This window comes from Vespa crabro, chromosome 8 (genome assembly GCF_910589235.1).
Source record: "Vespa crabro chromosome 8, iyVesCrab1.2, whole genome shotgun sequence".
Lineage (NCBI taxonomy): Eukaryota > Metazoa > Arthropoda > Insecta > Hymenoptera > Vespidae > Vespa > Vespa crabro.
Window position 1 is genome coordinate 866086 of NC_060962.1, and position 20335 is coordinate 886420.

At 26.4% G+C, this 20335-nt stretch overlaps 5 protein-coding genes across 9 annotated transcripts; 4 read left to right on the top strand and 1 right to left on the bottom strand.

The window, feature by feature from the left end:
• The first annotated feature begins 26 nt into the window (after positions 1–26).
• Positions 27–4105, top strand: LOC124425862 (RNA polymerase II-associated protein 3). 3 transcript variants are annotated; one of them, XM_046966851.1, is made up of 10 exons: positions 216–244; positions 324–477; positions 597–725; positions 855–1096; positions 1183–1390; positions 1462–1707; positions 1794–2072; positions 2148–2340; positions 2398–2545; positions 3979–4105. In XM_046966851.1, exons 1-9 carry the CDS (start codon positions 231–233, stop codon positions 2484–2486), a joined length of 1554 nt encoding a protein of 517 aa, XP_046822807.1. In that variant the 5' UTR covers positions 216–230; the 3' UTR covers positions 2487–2545; positions 3979–4105. The 3 variants fall into 3 exon arrangements, with proteins under 3 accessions (XP_046822809.1, XP_046822808.1, XP_046822807.1); XM_046966853.1 differs by lacking the exons at positions 216–244; positions 3979–4105 and adding an exon at positions 27–74; XM_046966852.1 differs by lacking the exons at positions 216–244; positions 3979–4105 and adding an exon at positions 34–156.
• On the bottom strand, positions 2982–6513 carry LOC124425861 (TRAF3-interacting protein 1). 3 transcript variants are annotated; one of them, XM_046966848.1, is made up of 10 exons: positions 6371–6513; positions 5408–5544; positions 5168–5285; positions 4963–5075; positions 4546–4866; positions 3933–4468; positions 3601–3844; positions 3393–3518; positions 3206–3291; positions 2982–3132 (listed from the first exon to the last, which is right to left on the bottom strand). In XM_046966848.1, the coding sequence occupies exons 2-10, from the start codon at positions 5540–5542 to the stop codon at positions 2982–2984; spliced, it is 1830 nt and encodes a 609-aa protein (XP_046822804.1). In that variant the 5' UTR covers positions 5543–5544; positions 6371–6513. The 3 variants fall into 3 exon arrangements, with proteins under 3 accessions (XP_046822804.1, XP_046822805.1, XP_046822806.1); XM_046966849.1 differs by lacking the exon at positions 6371–6513 and adding an exon at positions 6210–6227; XM_046966850.1 differs by lacking the exons at positions 5408–5544; positions 6371–6513 and adding an exon at positions 6210–6228.
• LOC124425864 (mitochondrial inner membrane protease ATP23 homolog) lies at positions 6313–7975 on the top strand. The gene is made up of 6 exons (XM_046966855.1): positions 6313–6338; positions 6514–6806; positions 6897–6942; positions 7078–7159; positions 7289–7513; positions 7612–7975. The coding sequence occupies exons 1-6, from the start codon at positions 6328–6330 to the stop codon at positions 7813–7815; spliced, it is 861 nt and encodes a 286-aa protein (XP_046822811.1). The 5' UTR covers positions 6313–6327; the 3' UTR covers positions 7816–7975.
• Positions 7976–10747: 2772 nt separating this feature from the next.
• Positions 10748–11634, top strand: LOC124425865 (40S ribosomal protein S15). The gene is made up of 3 exons (XM_046966857.1): positions 10748–10899; positions 11080–11165; positions 11249–11634. The coding sequence occupies exons 1-3, from the start codon at positions 10822–10824 to the stop codon at positions 11595–11597; spliced, it is 513 nt and encodes a 170-aa protein (XP_046822813.1). The 5' UTR covers positions 10748–10821; the 3' UTR covers positions 11598–11634.
• A 3225-nt stretch (positions 11635–14859) lies between these two features.
• LOC124425863 (probable 26S proteasome non-ATPase regulatory subunit 3) lies at positions 14860–17007 on the top strand. Its single transcript, XM_046966854.1, has 2 exons — positions 14860–14999; positions 15378–17007. The coding sequence occupies exon 2, from the start codon at positions 15392–15394 to the stop codon at positions 16889–16891; it is 1500 nt and encodes a 499-aa protein (XP_046822810.1). The 5' UTR covers positions 14860–14999; positions 15378–15391; the 3' UTR covers positions 16892–17007.
• Positions 17008–20335: the final 3328 nt, after the last annotated feature.

The window sequence follows — 20335 nt, forward strand, 5'->3', positions numbered from 1 at the left end:
GAACTCGATCGAACTGCCATACAGCGGAAAAAACTTTAACACTACAGTATAAAGCAAGTAAAAACCTTTATCGGGTAATGCGTATAAATTAATATAAATTGATCTCTCTCTCTCTCTCTCGATAGTAATAAATTAATATAATTGTTGATATATATTGTACGTAAGATACATGAATTTGTATTTTATAAAAATTAAAATATTTGACTTATATAAATAAATTGAAAGTTGCTATGAAAGATTTAATGTGTGAATCTTCTCTTAATGTATAAAAAAAGTGAAATCAAATAAACTATATCGAAATAATAACTATTCCTTGCTTCCAGAGCTTTAAGTATGAGCGTTGACAAGTCTGTTTTATTACAAAAACAAGTAAAAGATAATTCAGAAGATTTACAAACTGAATTTCTTGATTTGAAAAATTGGGAAAAGGAAATGAAACGCAAAGACCAGGAGCTTCTCAATCAAAACCATGACCAAGTAAATTTTGTCGTACTTTATAAAATAAATAATTAAAATAATTAAAATAATTATTGGGAAATAATATTCATCTTATATTTTATTTAAGCTTCATGATAATTATGATATTCGTTATATAGGTTCTACCTCCAATAAGAAGTAAAAAGAAAAAGATAGTACAAAAGCCTGCTACAAAAGAAGAAAAATTTAATACAAATATAAAACGAATTAAATCAAGTGATTATTCTGCTTGGGATAAATTTGATGTAGTAAGTCCTTTAATTTTTTCGTTTTTATGATTTTTATATATTTAGATAGCACATATTATATCACAACTAGATTTTATATAAAAAGAACTAAGAATTATTATTTTTGACGATTAAAATATTTTAATGAAGGAAAAAGCTTGTAAAGAAATAGATAAAACAGATTCATCTGAAGAATCTGAAGAAGAATTAAACGAAGATGCATTAACAACAAAACATGATTTAGCCACAGAGCATAAACAAAAAGGCAATATATTTGTACAGCAAAAAAAGTGGGATAATGCCATTGCATGTTATAGCGAGGCAATAAAAATTTTTCCATATGATGCAGTTTTCTATGCAAATCGTGCTCTTTGTCATTTAAAAAAAGACAAGTATGTCGTTTTTAATTTGTATATATTTTTGAACATTATATTATTATACATATAGTATTATAATATTATACTTTATTTTATTATAGCTTATACTCTGCAGAAGCTGATTGTTCTACAGCAATACAATTGGACTCAACATATGTAAAAGCCTATCATAGAAGAGCAATTACTAGATTAGAATTAAAACAATATAAAGAAGCTAAAGAAGATTTGGAAAAAATATTGAAATTAGAGCCTTCTAACAAGGAAGCACAAGTTAAACTTACTCAAGTCAATAAAAAACTAGAAGCTAAGGTTTAATATTTATATCTATTATCTTTTTAATTGTAAATCTCCTCATATGTATATTACTCTAATATTTTTAGCCAGTTATTATATTCGAGGAAAAAGCATTAAAAGAAACGTCAGTAGTAAAAAATATTGGTGAAAAAATGTGGAATTCTAATAATAAAATAAACAAAGAAATAAATAATAAAAAAATAGAGCAAGATGTTGTAAATAAGACAATAAAAAGCAAAACAAAATATATGCAAATTCCAAAATGGTTACCAGAAAAAGATAATGTCGAAATTGTAGAGCCTATTGTAAAACCACCTCACTTACACACAAAAGTAAGGAAATAACGTGAAATTAAAATCAATAAATTTTTAATATTTATTGCAAAAATATTAAATACTTAACTATATATTATTTATAGAGATCAATGAAACGTATTGTAGTACAAGATGCAGAATTTGGAATTGCAACATGTAAAAACGAAACTATCTTAATTAACAGTACAGATAATGTTCAGCAAACTGAATCATCTAATATGGTTGATGATAAAATTGTTATAAAGAATAACACTTTAATTAAACCTTTGGAAGTTGAAAAAAATGTACCAGTAGATCTGCCTAAAGTCCCAAAAACAGCTGTACAATTCTTTATAGATTGGCGCAGAAATAAGTCATCAGAATATCGCTATCATTACTTAAAAGTATTTAACTAGTTTAATATCGTAATAATATATTCACCAATATCTTTTTATGAAATTAATAACTTTGTATTTTAGCAATTACCTTCAAATAGTTTGCCAAGAATATTTCAAGATTCCATGGAATCAGATATTTTCAGTGAAGTTTTAGATATTCTTAGAATTGAATTCATACCGCGAAAAGATTCAATACATCAGTATTTGAAAGACTTAAGTCAAGTAAAGAGATTCAGAGCACTTATCATGTTTATTAATAATGCTGAAAAAGATGGTATGTATGTTGTACATTTATTTTTAACAATATTATACAAATTTATTTTTATTTTAGGAATAAAAATTCTTCTTGAATATTGTAAAAATACTGAAAACAAATCAGAAGAAAAAATAGAAGAATTATATAAAGCATACGAAATTTAAAATCAAAAGAATTTTAGCTATAAACAAGTTCATAAATTTAATTTGGTATAAACTTTAATGTAAATATATATTTGTTACAATAGCAACACAATTAATAACATACGCTTTTATTTTATTTCTATAAATGCTATTTATTTATTCACAATTATGTTACTTTCATATTGTATTATGTGCTATATTATACTAAATCGATTCAAATATTTTTTCACGTTTTTTATATATTATATTTTATATTAAAAAATCATTAACATCGTTTGGTATATTTACAAAACGTATATTTACAAAAGTACAATCTATATTTCTATTACATACATATCTTCAATATTTATCGCATTAATGACGAAAATGTATATGTAATGTTAAAAATTTTATATATATAATATATAAAATATATTATATATATATATATATATATATATATATATATATATATATATAATTATATATATAATTATATTCCAAACATTACATAAAAATTGTTTAAAATAATACCCTTTATATGTCACCATTTAATAATCTTTGTATTTTTTGGTTATTTTTTATTATTCTTGCTTTTGCTTGATAAATTTTATTTAGTTGGTCCTGAATATTATTGTCAATTTCTTTTAATGTCATCTGCATAGGATCTATAATTTCTTGCGTACGTCTGAAAATAATAAGTAATATATAAGTAGTATATGTAATATATTTTTTATATGATGCAATTACAGGGATTGTACATTTGTTCCTTCTCCAATTGTTTGCTTAGTTGGTTATACTGACTTCTCCAATCATGTAATTCCTTCTGCATCATTTCAATATCTTCCTATATAAACAAAGTACACATAAAACGAATATATGTTCAAATATATTAAATAATTTTATTAAAGTTTATAGCTATATTCTAGCATACAATTAAAATGATACCTGTAAGTAATCCAATAATTTTCCTAAAGGATTTGTTGCACGAGTTAACATCTGTATCGTACTCCGTAATTTATCAATTTCCTTAATCGCTGCCTCATGCTCGTGTTTTGTACCCACCTCCCATGCCTAAATTCATAAGAACATCTATATTTCATAAAATCCTTTGTAAAGCGTATAATTAACATAAACATAACTAAGAACATCCTACAATATCAACTTTTTTTGGTAAAACATCCACATTATCAGTATTGACCAATTCTCTTTGAGTTTCCAAAATTTGTGCTACAAGATGTCCATGTTCTTGAGTTAATTCATAGTCAATTTTATAATTGCTAATATTCTCTAAAGTTGTTTCAATGCTTCCTTTGTTTTCTACAATCACCATATCTTCATTATCATTGTCTTTTATATTTGTATTTTCAATTATCACACTAATATTTCCCATAGGTGTACTAAAACCAAAATATATTATTTTCTATATAAATATTGTTTTATTAATAATATATATTTGAATGTTTGGTTAATGTATATATTTACTACCTTATTTCTTCATTAAGAATCAGGTCAGTTTTTCCTTTCATTTTAGGAGCAGCGGGTCTTGCACTACTTGGCCTGGCAGTAGGTGGACGTAACAATGTTCTTGATTTAATCATATTTTGTTCTTGTTCACTATTAAATTTATGTTTCTGTAAATTTGATGCATGAATAATTGAATTGTCATGTTCTGCTTGCTGCAAATCATCACTTATATTTCCGTATGTTGATTCATATTCTGTTTCTAACTTTTCCTCATCTGTAGTCTCTATTGATTTTTTGTTTGTAGATATTGTTTCTGATATTTTTATTGATTCTTTAAACTCACTTCCTTGTTTTGATAGGACTCGTTTTGTTCTACTTGTAGATTCCTTTCTCTGAGTGTATTCATCTGATTTCTTGTCTGTATTTATATTTGTTGAAAGTTTGCTTGTTTTTATTTCTGTGGGAACTACGGAAGATATATGATCCTGTTTCTGTTTAGTTATAGCAGAAGAATGTTTTGTTTTTTGTATTACGGAAGATAGCTCATCTTCAAGTGGCTATATAAAATAATATTGTATTTATAATTTAACATTAAATATAGCAAAAAATATTAGCTAGTTTAAAAAAAGATTACCTCAACTGGTGGAATATTTACATCATTACTCTTTTCAATATTATTCTCTTGAATTTCTTGTTCTATTATATTACTACTTTTATTGATGCTATTTTCTTGATTATTTTCTTCTTTTATTTTTGACTCAACTTTTCCTACGCTAGAAAATTTCTTTTGTAATCCAGATGCATGTTTTTCTTTTTCAGTTGATTTTCTTGTTTGCGATACCTGCCTAGATGTCTTTTTAGCAATATCATCTTTAGATGTTCTTAATTTTGTTCCTCCTTTTGACTTCTTTTGTAAACTTTTTTTATAATGTTCAATTGCCTCTACACTGTTTACCTAATTTAATTATATATATATATATATATATATATTACTACAAAACATCATCCTATAAAATTAAATCATACTTAAATATGTTTAAAAATATTTTACTTTTTTATCAAGAGCTTTTCCAATAGCTTGTAAAAGTTCATTTGTTTTAGTCGCTTCTTGTCCAGAAACTATTTTACTTGCTCTTACTGTTAGATTATTTCCAGATATTAATTCTAAAATATAATTTTATGTATAAATATAATGTTTTCAAAATATGAATAGATTTTACTGAGTTTTATAGAATAGTTTATTTCCTAGAACTTACTAACAACGTCTATAAGTTTTGTTAAATATGCTACTTTTGACTCTTTGTCTTTTATATTGTCTGAATTTAATTCTTTTTCTGTGAATAAACCTTCTAAGAAACCAGTCTCCTTTATTATCTGAAAGAAAATAATCAGTACAATTAATATAATATTTACTGACAATCAAAGAAAACATAACAAGAAAAAGACAAATTATAAAAATAAAAAAGAATTTTAATAATGATTCTAAGAACACATACAATTGATATAATATCGTGAAGAAATCTAAAGGGCGGTTTCCTTAACAATTTTTCGGTTAATGGCGGCTTTTTAAAATATTTTCCAAGTAAATCTTGCGTTTTTTTTATTACTTCTGGCTTCACGTCGTCTGCCATAGCTAAATATTGTTAAATTCATACGGAAAACTGTGAAAGTATTCAAACTATTCTGCTTAAAATCTTAATAAAACTTTTGTGGATATATAGAGTTGCTTAGCAACAACCACGTGGTTAAAAGTCAAATAACTAATCTTTACGGCTTCCAAGGACTCTTGTAATTTGTTCCCGTTTATTTTTATCTTTCTTTAATATTACATATTTTCAATAGTATAGAGTTTATGAAATCATAAAATATATACTATGTATGTATATTTTATATTCGTATCAAAATATATCGTAGATTTTATTGGCCAATAAATTATTATAATAATAGATAGCAATCAATAAAAAGGATCACAAATGTATATAGTTTATTTATTAAAATCCTGACATACACTTTAATAACTATCACATTTTTTGTATTATCATCATATCAAAATAAACTATGTAGTTCTTCCGGATCCGCTTTTTCATAAATTAAAAAATTTGTATGGATCATAAATAAGCATGTAATAAAAGCATTCTTATGATATATATATATATATTGTTTTATATTAAATAATTATAAGATTAATATCTATTATTAAAAATAGCATGAAATGTTGCAACGACTTACAACAATTATTAATACTTTTACAATCGAATGTATTTCTATTACCATAGTTATGCTTCTAATTATTATTACCATATATTAAATTATTATTATTTTAATTTTTCGATATCTCATTAATAATATTCAACAAAAAGCAAATTTAAACACTCTGCCTTTTATTTCATCAAAACAAAATACGGTATATTTTATTATGTATATAATGTATGTATGCATAACATATATATAATTTATACTTAATTGGATGATGTAACTTGATCGGCTAACCTAACTCTAATAGAATTTTAAAGATTTTATGTGTACTTGTGATGTAATGATTGTTATTCAAAAGTATAAATTTTTATTATATACATTAATGTGATTGTCTTTATCTCTTTAGAATCATGACTGTCTTTAGTTTTAATAACGAGAAAATCAAAGAAAATTTATTAGATAATAAAGTGGATGAGCAGAAAGAAAATAAGATAAACGATAAAAATCAAAATAAAAAATTTGATAAGAATGCTTCTACGATAGACAATTCAGTAGATGATGCGAATTGGGGTTATGATTTATATCCTGAAAGAAAGGGAAGATATAAACCCACATTTTTTAGGAAATTAATAGGCGAAGGAAAAGAAGAGATAACCAGACTAAAATGTGAAGGAAATGTGTACAAATGCATTAAAAATAGTATGTTCTTTATGTCTTATGCTATAATTTTTGCTTCTGTATTATTTATTATCTATTGTATTATTGATTAAAATGTCTTATATTACTTAGGTCAATTAGTACAACTTATGATGGCAGCATTAAAAAGCTCAGGATGGTAGGTAATTTTATCAATATATATATTGAATTACTATAATTATTTTTATATTTTGACGCAATATCAAAATCTAATTTCATAATCACTGCGAAATTTAATCTAGATATTAAAGTAATGAATTGTTTCAAACTATAGTGAAATTGATATGCGTCGTCATATTTCTTGTGAAATATGTGATTATTCTGTAAGAGGTGGCTATGATGCACAACTTAATCAGGTAAATATTAAAATAATATGGACATAAAATTCTATAATTCTAAAATAACATTTAGCTCTAAATAGGTAAATATAAAAAAAGTAGATGTGTGTTTTATTAATATTTTGTGACTATGCATTACAATTTTAGATTGTTGTATGCCAAAATACTGCTCGCAGTGAATCAAAAGTACAAGGTGTATTAGCTCATGAAATGATACATATGTTTGATTACTGTCGTAATAAATTGGATTTTAAGAACATTGATCATTTAGCTTGCACAGAAATAAGAGCAGCCAATCTTGTACATTGTAGTTTTATGAGTGCCATGATTCAAGGAACTGCTTCTCCATTTCATATAAAAAAAGCTCATCAAGTATGAATTATATAATTACATAGTATCAATAACTATTTACATCATAGACACATAATACATATATTTTATTGTGATTAATTTAATAATAATTTACGTAGGATTGTGTAAAGAACATGGCAACAGCTTCTATAATGGGAGTACGTAAAGTAACAGAACAAGAAGCTAAAATAGCAATAGAAAAAGTTTTTCCCATGTGTTATAATGATTTAGAGCCAATTGGAAGACGTATTCGTAGAAACTCTTTGGATATTAGTAGAGCATATATGGAAGCTCCACTTTATGGATATATATATGATCATTAATAGATTATCTTCAAAGAACTTATTTTTAAAGTACACATGTAAAATCAATTTAACATATAAAAAGCAACTACTACAGTTTCTTCAATATTATTATTTCTATAAGAATATATTATATTACCAATATTGTAAATAATTATAAATAAATTATGTTATTATTAAACACTTTAAGTTTCAAAAATAATTTTTAACCGAAATATATCATGAAATATTACGGGATCATATAATATGACATAACTATTTTAATCTTTTGAATTGAAAAAATCTTGCTAAGTCATGATAGTTAGATAAGTTGGATTAATTGTGAAATATTAATCATTTTATTTTATATATATTTTACATTACATTTCACAATTATTTTAATAAAGAAATTTTGTCATTATTCCACATTGCTTATCAAACGCAAAAAATTATCATGAATAATTTGTTATATATTAAAGAATAATTATTTTTGTCACAATGTTAAAATATTTAAATGCCAATAATGTAGAAAAGAGATAATTTGTTATTGGTTGCTTTTTAAAACGTTTTAATTTAGGTTCTCTTGAAGATTTCTTTGCAGAACTAATGTACCAGACCATTCTTTAAATATATGTATCCAAAGGTACGAAAATTACATCTTCAAAACTTGCTTTTATTATTCTATATACAATTTCAGCCTTTGCGAGGAAGATGTAATTTTTATGATAATTCACGATCTATTGAACAGATTGGCTGGTTGCTACTTATTTGAAGTGTTTTCATTAGAATAATTATTATGGAAAAATTTTTTTAACCACAATGATAAATTATGTACTATATTGAAAATATGATGAACTTGATATCATCTTTCAGACTGTCACAAATGTAACTGTATCCATATCGTTAAGTTCATATACTTTTAATCCTTTTGACTGCATATAACACTTGAAGATGCTTAATTAAAAAACTTCATTAACTAAACGAAAGATTGATGAAATGGTACACATTCTTAAATCTCTCTTTTCTCTGCAAGTATCGTACATTTTGAGCTCAATATTTTTTATAGTAATCTTTTGTATAATTTGTACAAATATTGCTTCTATCATGCTTCAATATATAAATATCGCCTGCAAAAAATTAAAAGTGTTAAGTTCTGAAAACTAAAATTTTTGGAGAATTTGAATATAGAGAAAATTTTAGAAAAAAAATGGAATGTATTTCAATCTTATAAGAAGATAGTCCATGGTAATTTCCTGGAAGCGAGAAAAATTTGGTACTGTAATTTTACTTAGTTTACAAAAGTTTTCACATGGTTTTCAATCTCTATCTTTTCGGATATCAAATATAGAGAATTAGTTTAAATATTCCAAAACGATCTACAAATTCATTTTGTTAGCATATTTTCAAACTATGTAGTTAGTTCTTCATAGAAAATGATAAATTGAATAACTATATTTCATATGTATTAATAGTTGAGAAAAACAATTAAAACTTATTTATGATTAATTTATGTTTGATCAGTTTTTTTTGTAATGGTAGATATGTTTGCTCCTATATATATCAAGAAATAAATACCCATCTTATAGCTTTTATTGAGAAGATGGCATCGTTTTTATTATTTAATCTTGCTATTTAAATTAATGAGACTACTAGTTTTCCTTATTATTAGACTGTTTATAAACTTTGTTTTTGAATATATTGCAATTTTTTTATTATGACTGTCCGCTATTTTAATAACAGTATAATTTTTTTAATTTCTGAGTTTTAAAAAACTCTATGATCTATGTAGTAAGATTGGCTATCTGTCTTCTAGATTGTTACTTTATTAGAGTTGAAAGCTTTAAAAGATTATCTTTTTAATTAAAATAATATAATGGTAAATAAAATAATTTGTTCATCAGTAGATAATTTTACTATCCAGATGATTTTGAGAAAATCCTTGATAACACTTTCCCTAGTTAATATTTTAAAACAACAAGACTATTATAGATTTACGATTTCCTAAATTTTTATGCTTTAAAAAATGTCAACTTCTACTCTTTATTAGCAAATAGTCTAGAAATCAGTTTTTTATTAAGAATATCATACATATCAATTAGTTGGTTATTTAAAATATCTAACACATCATCGGCATGCTTATTTTCAAATTTTCATAATATATAGTGCTATTTGGCATAGTCTTGAATGATATGGCTATAATGAATTATAATTCTGGTAGCTGGAAATGTCACATCTGAACTATTTCCATGCCTTGAGTGTATAGTAAACATCTTTTGTTGTACAAAATTTGCTTGTCTTATGATCAGAGCACAAATATATTGTTAATCAATTTAGATACTATAAATATTGTTATATCTTTCAGAGAATCACTGATTTTAATTTTAATATATAAACTATTACTAACATACAAGTATGATAATATTACAAGATGGATTATAAAAACCTTTGATTTTAATAAATTATATTGTATTGAATTTGATATGTGAATAGAAGGAAAACGAATAAATGTTTATTCGTGTTTGACATAATCGCGCTCTATGAGTACTTGACTCAGTAAGAAAAGTTACAAAAACATTAACAAGATGACGCTGTAATAGAGTTTCCCTATTGGTCGTCATACTTATGATGGTTAAATAGTAATTGAAAATAAATATATTTGTTTAGTATTTACGAAGATATTTTCTTTTTATTAAGTTAACTAATAGAGAAAGAAGGAATAAAAAAGATTTTCTATTAACATAGCTAGAAATAACTGGAATTAAAAAGAGATTATTTTTGGAGAAGAAATTCTTTTCTAAACATATATATATATACACGCACACATATATGTGTATATGGTAAGAGAATCAAATCGAATCCTCTTCTTCATTTTCAAATTTGAAAATACATCATTTTGTCCAACAACAAAAATGATTGAGGAAACTCACCAATCCAATTGTGCGAATGTAAGCCCAAATTCTGATTCTACGACATCGCCATCTACGAATATTTGAATAAAAAATTAAACAATCTTTCCTGTTTTATTACATCTTTCATCTTATATTGTATATGGTTTTAACTCCTCCAGAAAAGAGTAGAGGAAGCGTTCTTTTAAGATATTTTTTCATAAGAACAATTATGGCGGAAGTAAGTGTTTCTGTGTAAAAATCTATTAACATCTATGTCATCGTTAATATATAATCATTTTATAATTCTTTTTATAAATCCTTTTATCATTATATATGTTGTAAAAGAAATATTGATATATAATAACATGGGTGGATTGTACATAGCCAATTGTTGTAAAAAAATTTCTACATATTTTAGGCAGATGAAACCCAGAAGAAAAAGAGGACCTTTAGGAAGTTTACCTTCCGAGGAGTTGATCTTGATCAACTCCTGGATATGCCAAAGTAAGTTTTCATTATCTTATAACTTATTTATGTATTTCTCATTATAAAATTATAGTTGTTTAAATATCTTATTATTGTTTTAGTGAACAACTTATGGATTTGATGCATGCACGTGCTCGTAGACGTTTTTCTCATGGTTTGAAACGTAAATCTATGGCACTTGTCAAAAAATTGCGTAAAGCAAAGAAGGAGACACCTCCTAATGAAAAACCTGAAATTGTAAAAACACATTTGCGTAACATGATTATTGTTCCAGAAATGGTAGGTTCCATTGTAGGTGTTTATAATGGAAAAACTTTCAATCAAGTGGAAATCAAACCAGAAATGATTGGTCATTATCTTGGAGAATTCTCGGTTACTTACAAACCGGTAAAACATGGAAGGCCTGGTATTGGTGCTACTCATTCTTCAAGATTTATTCCATTAAAATAATATGTATTTTTAAGATAATAAAATATTGAAATACTTATTTAATGACTTATTTTATAGAATAGATGCTTGAACTTTTTTAATATTTTCAATTCTATGTTTTAAATTTATCATATAAATAAAAATAATAAAATACATTAAAGAAAAGTTAATAGGAAGGACAGAAAATTCGTTGACATCGGAAGGTAATTAAGTAAATCTAGCATTCTACTCATGAAGTTTATATGTACAATTTTTTTTTATTCATAAAGTTTATATGTAGATGATACATGTACGATGCAACAAATGATTTATACAATGTTTCAGTGATGATAATTGAAGAAAGATAGTGAGAGTAAAAATAAATCTACATATATAGTATCGGTACACAACCATTATAAAAAAACATTTTTGAAAAAATAGATTTAAATGCGACAGATTCTACACAGAAATAATTATTCTTAAATATATATATTTATGTGTGTTATGCACACATTATAATGAACAATAAATGAAAAATAATATGTAAGTTGTGTATTAGTCATGAGTATTAGTCAACAGTCTCACAGTATCTAAGAAATTATTGATATAATAACATGAAAAGAAATTATGAATTAATGGATTAAGTTTCTTATACATTAGCAGAATTGAATACAGAAGAAATCTAAATGTATTAAATCAGCATATAAAAATAAATATAAAATATATCAATATAATATAGTAATATTTTATAAATTATTTTATAAATACACACATTACAGTATTTACATTATATTACTGTTTTGTTATTTTAGATTCTATAAAAAATTTGAATTCTCAGATATAATAGAATGCATTCATTGTACCCACATTGCAATTTTTACAATAACACATCTTTTACTGGGTACAAAAAACCGTGTGTATATGTGTTTGTTAATACACTAATTGGAGTGTTAATATTCTATTATGCTGATGGATCAGCATGTTGGTTTGCGTGCATTTATCGGAGAAATGTCAATAACATCATATTGATGTCACGTGCAAAACTATCGGACAAATGTTAGTGATACCACCTTGATGTCGCGGGCAAAGTTATCGGACAAATGCCGTTAGCATATTGTTTATATCGAGTATAAGACAACAATTAGTTATAGGCTACATTCAATCATATTATATTTTCTAGTTTCTAATTTATAATAAAACAAAACTAATTTATAATAAAACTGAACCCTCTAGAACCCCCTAGCAAAGAAAGAAGAAGAAACGATATGCAAGGTGAATGCGTCGACAATTTATCCGATGTTCCAATTGAATTTAAGAATTCTAAAAAAAAAAAAAGAAAAAAAAACTTGATATATTCAGAAGAAAAATTAAGTGATGAAGAATTGAAAAAGAATAATAACAAATTCGAAGGGGTCTAACTTATTTCTCATACATACATAAGAAGTAGAAGATACCGCAGATTTATTTATTGGAAACGATTTCTTTGAATTTATTAGCACGAAAAGAAATAAATACTACGTATAAAATTCCTATAGGAACAAGCAATATAAAAAAAGTGCTAAATTTTTTGATGTTACTGTACGCAATCTTGAAAAATAATTCGCTTTCTCAATTTTTATGAGAATAATTAAAAAAAACAAGAATAAACGATTATTAGTCCAGAAATTCAAATAAATATTATCATTTATACATTTTTCTGATAAAAGCGAGTAGTACAAATATTCAAAGTACAATTGATGACAGATCATTTTTCAAAAAAGTTTCGAAAAATTTTTAATCCTGAGCAAAATATTTTCATCGATGAAGATACGATATCATGGCATGGACGACTAAATTTTAAAGTTTATAACCATTTAAAAATGACTTATTTTTATTTGAATGCTATGATTCTACGGGATATATTTCGTGCTTTAAAATATATTCAGGTGCTGGCCAGATCTTAAGTAACATTAAAATACGGTAATAGAATTATTAAGACATTCTGTGAGAAAGTGGCATCATCTTTACTTGGATAATTATTTTAACAGGGTAGAAATCGTAACGAAGTTATTTAAAAATAAAATTTGGGTCCGTGGAACGATTATGTAACAAATTCGTTCCGCAGGCCAAAATGCCAAATTGGTCGATGCTCGAAGAATTTGTAGAAAAACCAATCGTACAATTAAAAAACTTAAATATCTACTGGATTACAATCAATATATGAAAGGATCGAGCTAATTAGTATTAGAGTTACTATTTTATATACAGAAAAATGATAAAATAGTCAAAGAAAGTAACATTATATCTCTTCAATAATGTTTTATTTAATGCATTTAAAATACATGAACATTTCAATATAAATTCTAAAAGTCTGCATTTTTATGAATTTCCATTGAAGTTATGTTTTACATTGAAGCTTAGTTAACAGATAATTTATCAAATATGGAAGAGAATATTGAAGTTTCTATAATATCGTAATTGAATTGAGGCTTTTCGGACATCTAAAATATTATGAATTAATACAAATTTTACAGACTGATAAACATAAAAGAAGATACCGTATGTGCTCTACAAAGAAAATAAAAAGAACAATAAATTTGATATGTAAATCTTAAGTGATGTGTAAGTTCCAACATCTTAGAGACTGTTTTGCTTAAAAAAAAACTATTGAGAAAAGTAATAAAAATATATCTATTATAATAAAAAAGCTTACATTTATTTACATATATCTTCGGAATTTCGCATAAATAGGATGACAGGATCAAGAGTTATTGAAATATTCATATTTTACTACGATATATTCTAATTATAATATGAAGAATTGCTCGAAATATACCGATGATAGTAAGATTTATGCCGACATACCAATGGTAGACAAAAGATTTTTTATTACACGTGTAAAAATCAGTGTTAGTAAAAAAATTATATAAATTTTATAATAAAAATATTTCCTTTTAGTTTTATTAATTCTATTAATTAATATAATATTTTAAATATGATATTTTCATAATTTATTTGTTTTTTTTTTATTATTATAAATAATATAATATATTTTTAAAAATTGCTGTTTCCGTTCTGGTTGCGTTTTGTTAGCGACTTTTATACCTGCGCTTTGAGAGTTATTTTACGATCAATTATTCAGCAGGACGATCGGAATAATTAATAAAAACGTGTCAACAATATCGTGATGCTTGCAACGTCTGTGAAGATGCGCATCAACATTTTTTGGTCCTTCGAACCGAGTGAAGTTCTTAAAGCGTAAGTAAAGAAACTTGTTCTGTCTAACATGTGCAGACAAATTCTTGGACAAACTTTTGATTATTAGCACCATTACCAGAGGTCTCTGTATGTAACATGCATGTTCCGCTGCCGTCTGAATAATCCATGAAATGTAGCAAAGCAGTGAATTGACATATTGCAAATCGTTTTGTGGGAGGTTAGAGGATCTTTTCGTTCTAATTAAAGGTAATAAAGAAATATATATTAAATAAAAATATTAAAAGGTAGGGGAAATTAACTGCTATAACAAACTTTGTTTTGTATAAATAAAAGAATAATTGCATGAAAGTATTTATCGATAAATAGTTTGGTTAGCATGAACTTATTATATTTTTAAATAAATATAATATTAAATAAAAACATTAAATTAATCATTATTTAATAGTGAATTTAAGTAATTACCATGTTTCTTTTTATTAAAACTAATAGTATAATATAAATTGTTATAAATAATATCGCACACATCTTTCTTTGTTAATACAATTTATTTAAACGAATAATATAAATAATTTCTTTTGATTTATTTTATGTACGATATTTATATTTCATTGACTTTTGGCATAGGTATTGAAACCAAAATGGGTGTGCTTGGAAGAAATACAGAAGCAATGGAAGTAGAAGTTGCAACTACTGATACTCAAAATGGAGAAGGCGATTCAGGAGATAAGAAGGATAGTGATCTTCTTACTATTCATGATATTCGAGAGCATACACGTCAAATTGAAAAAGCTGTACAAAATAAGGAACCACGTTTTATTTTGCGTGCTTTACGTACTTTACCCAACACTCGTCGTAAATTAAATCCTATTGTATTGAGAGGGGTTATTGGTGGATTTTATACAAAGTCTGCAGCAGAACGCGAAGCACTTTTAGCTTGGGTAGACGAACCAATGGAAGTAGATGAGACTCAAGCAGCTATTCAAAGGTTTAAAAGTTCTACTGCTACTTTGCTGCCTGAAATCGATGCTTATATTCACCTACTCGTACTTGTGAGATTAATAGATACTAGAAAGTATGACGATGCAGTACAGTGTTCCGAAGCACTTATGCAAAAGATCGTAATGCAAAACCGAAGGACTATAGATTTAATAGCTGCTAAGTGTTATTTCTATCATTCACGTGCTTATGAATTAACTAATCAACTCTTTAAAATAAGAGGTTTTCTACATCTCCGATTACGTACAGCTACTTTGCGCAATGATTTTGAAGGCCAAGCTGTCCTTATTAATTGTTTATTACGGAATTACCTTCATTATAATTTGTATGATCAAGCAGATAAGCTTGTACTTAAATCAACTTTTCCTGAATCTGCAAGTAATAATGAATGGGCACGATTCTTATATTATTTGGGTAGAATTAAAGCCGCAAGATTGGAATATTCTGCAGCTCATAAATATCTAGTTCAAGCAATGCGTAAAGCACCACAGACTACTGCAATTGGTTTTAGGCAAACTGTGCAAAAGTTGGCAGTTACTGTAGAGCTTTTATTGGGAGATATACCTGAGAGACAAATATTTCGGCAGGCTGCTTTGCGTCGTGCTTTGGCTCCGTATTTTCAATTGACACAAGCCGTTCGTTTAGGAAATTTACAAAGATTTGGAGAGGTATTAGAAAATTTTGGACCACAATTTAGAACAGATCATACTTTTACGTTGATCTTAAGATTGAGGCATAATGTTATTAAAACTGCTATTCGTTCGATTGGACTTTCATATTCACGAATTTCACCGGCCGATATCGCACGCAAACTTGGTTTGGATTCTGGCGTTGACGCTGAATTTATAGTAGCAAAAGCTATACGCGATGGAGTAATAGAAGCTACATTGGATCCCGAAAATGGTTATATGCGTAGTAAAGAGACTACTGATATTTATTGTACTAGAGAACCATTATTAGCATTTCATCAAAGAATAACATTTTGTTTAGACTTACATAATCAAAGTGTCAAAGCTATGCGTTATCCACCCAAATCTTATGGAAAGGATCTTGAATCTGCGGAAGAAAGAAGAGAAAGAGAACAACAAGATTTAGAATTAGCGAAAGAAATGGCAGAAGAAGACGATGATGGATTTCCTTGAATTTATTCATCATTATTAATAATATGCTTTCATTGTATCGTTCAATCAATTTGGTATATAAAACAATTTATAGTTGTGTTATAATAGCTTAATATATGGTATACAATTACATTAGACTATCATGAAATGTAATTATTTTCATATGTTAGTCTTTATTCCTCTCGTCATATGTCTTATAATTAGATCATTTTTATCACTTGTGTAACTTATTAAATCACAAGTTTAAGTTAAATAAAAGATCAAGAAATTATGAAATAAAAACATAAGGAGAAATTCATTATCAATATTTGAGCATGATAAATTAATATTCATAGCATAATTATATAAAGTGTACGACACAATGTAATCTTATTTCAAAATATATTGTTTATTAACAAAGGTTTTATTATATTTCATAACACGTTTTTCATTAATGAATTAAATATTTTTTTCTAAAATGAAGGATTTAGTTTATAATCGTTAAATATTTATAGTATAATTTAGTAAAAAAAATTCGAACATTTAATTTATTTTTTCAATACATTTGATTATAACAGATAGAAATTAAGATCAAATAATCATAAAGAAATAAATCAAAAGAAATATTCGTACATAAGAGAATTACAATATAAAAGTAAACAAGATCAATCTTTGATAGTTTATTTCAAGTTGTAGTATAAATTTCAAGTATAAATTTGTTTGAATTTATTAGAATAAATTTAGAAATCGGATTTTCTTTTTTTTATTGAAAATTGATTATTTTTCATCTATCATATATTGATTACTATTAATAGCATTTTTTACTGAGCAATTGATATTGCTTATGATATGTAAATTTTTCATATTATTTTAGTACGACATACACACTACTAAACTAATCGCTATATTTACTTTTTATCTTATTTCAATATTTTTAACAATTTTATAGCTTTGAATACGCGTTTAATATTTAATTTTGATATATTATTAATACAATTTTTTATAGTTTAGTTTCGATAAGCTTTATATATTTGGTCGATGATATAGGAAGCGACATTAGCCAGCCGAGCAAAATTTCGTCGATAATCAATCCAAGCAATTAAGAAAATTTTTATGAAATATTATATAGATGTTTTATAATAGTTTTTTACTATAATTTTTAATTAAAAAAATTATTAGAATATATATTACGTATTCTTTGAAATATTTTTTTATTTCTTTTACCAACAGTAAGAATATTAAAGTAAAACGAAAGAAAAATTTGATACGAAAATTGTGTATAGATGGCATGTCTTGTGCTTGTTCATTTATTGGAATGTTTTAATTTTTATATTGTGCAGTACAAAATTTTAGGAACGAGATGTAACTTTAAAGATATATAGTTAATCTTTTGCTCCGAACAATGTATACATACGCTTTCGAAAAATGGGTGCTCAGATACTAAGAGCCAATATATATATACATATATATGTGTGTGTCCATACAATATACGTATAAAATTACATTTTATTTCACACTCAATACAGGATGCATCGGAAAGTTTATTATTAAATTATATAATATTTTGTAATTTATCAGAAAAAACTTTAATATTTTAACATTTTATTATCTTTAAACATTCTTATTATTTTATCACTTTGTAACTAAAGATGTATTACATATAATAAAAAATATAATATTGTTTAAAGAAATTAATGTAAAATTAATAAAAAATATAATATTTCTAAGAATAATTAATATAAATTATGTTATTTTATTAATTAATCGAGCATCAATCGAAGCTTTCCGGTCATGGAAAATATTAGTGTACTGGAGCGCAAGGACTAAGAAAAATCAATTAATACCGATCGGAAAGGTGAACAACAAACAATTTAACAAGAAAATTAGACGCATATTTTCGTATGTCGAGTTTAGTGAAGTTTTCGATGATTGATGAAGTATCTGTTAAGAATGTCTCAATCGATGATCAGGTTCTACCGTGCTTCATTATAAACAGCTACAGTGAGTCGACTCAACTTGGCTTTATCTCGAATCTAGAGGGTTAGCCTTGTTAGCAAGCTGAACTATGGACTATTACATTTATCGAAGTCAATCCACCGAAATCGAAAAGTGACGTACGGGCAGGCAGTGATGGATATTTTCGAAGGAAGGACCTCACACTGTCGTAGATCGATTCGAAATCTTGTCTGGTACCGATCGCGAAGAGATAAAAGAGGTATGATATTTAATTAGGTGCCTTATTAAAAACGAATATCAATGTCATGATAATGTTTCGAAGTTATTTAATCTTTAATTATGTAAGTCTGATTTAATTATGTAAGTTAGAGAGTAAGTATTTACATCTTAAATTCTTAAAATTTTCGAATGAGAGCTAAGTTATTAATGGATATATTACTTGTTCCTAGTATCAATTGAAATTAGTAAAAAGAGGATTACAAAACATACTTTTAAATAACTTTTTTTAAGAAAGTGTATAGTTTTATTTATTTACCTCAAAAATATAACTTTGTATTTTAACGATACTAACAAGATCGTTTAACTATTCATATATTTGTTATTTATAGATATTTATGTGAAAAAATAAAAGAAAAATGGCGGATCGTCGAAGAATCAGTCATACGATCACGCGAGCTCGTGAATCCAGAATAAGGTATGTCAGAGGGCAAGGTGGGGATCTAAGAGAAGACTCGCCAGAGGATTGTGGAGGGGATAGAAGCGGGACCGAGATAAAGTCAGAATTATGATAGTCTCCGTTTAAGACAATTAAGGTAGAACCGGTTCACAACACGTGTTACAAGCGAGGCCCTCCCCGTATCTCCTCTTTGGGCTCATAACCCGGCGTCATGTCTTCTAACTAGGCCCCGCTTAAGCTACCCTCGACGACGGTAAAAATATTGACTCGCACAACGAGTCTTTGTAAGTGGATTGTAAGGACATTGTCTTTGCCAGACGTACGTTTTATCATGGTTTAAGTTTTGTCCGGTTTTCCTTGTATTCTATCACCTAGCCATGTAGACAATATTTTATCGTTTGAGTTTTGCACGAGATGAGAAGATAGAGACGATGCCAGTTCGTCGATGTCATTTGTTACGGTCGTATCAGATTGTGGTGTATGCGCGACACGTATGCATATATGTATATATGTATTTTAACTACATATACGCTCTCACAGAAACGCTCATAGCTTTGCCCAAAAGTCACTGTCTATCGGTGATGTACCTTTTTCCCAGGTCTCTTTCTCTTTCTCTTTTTTAGGGATGACCGATACAGAACAGTGCTTAGTTGCAACGAGTCTGTACACACAAGTACATCATTATTATTAGATTTTAGCTGAAGGATTCTTAACCGATGAATATCCTTTGATGAGAACCACTATTTCATTGAGATTTCTATTAATCACTTCGATTGTATGGTTTTATTATCCGAGATTTCGTTATGACTATTTGTAATCACGTTTATACACAATGTGTTGGATTTAAAGGTATA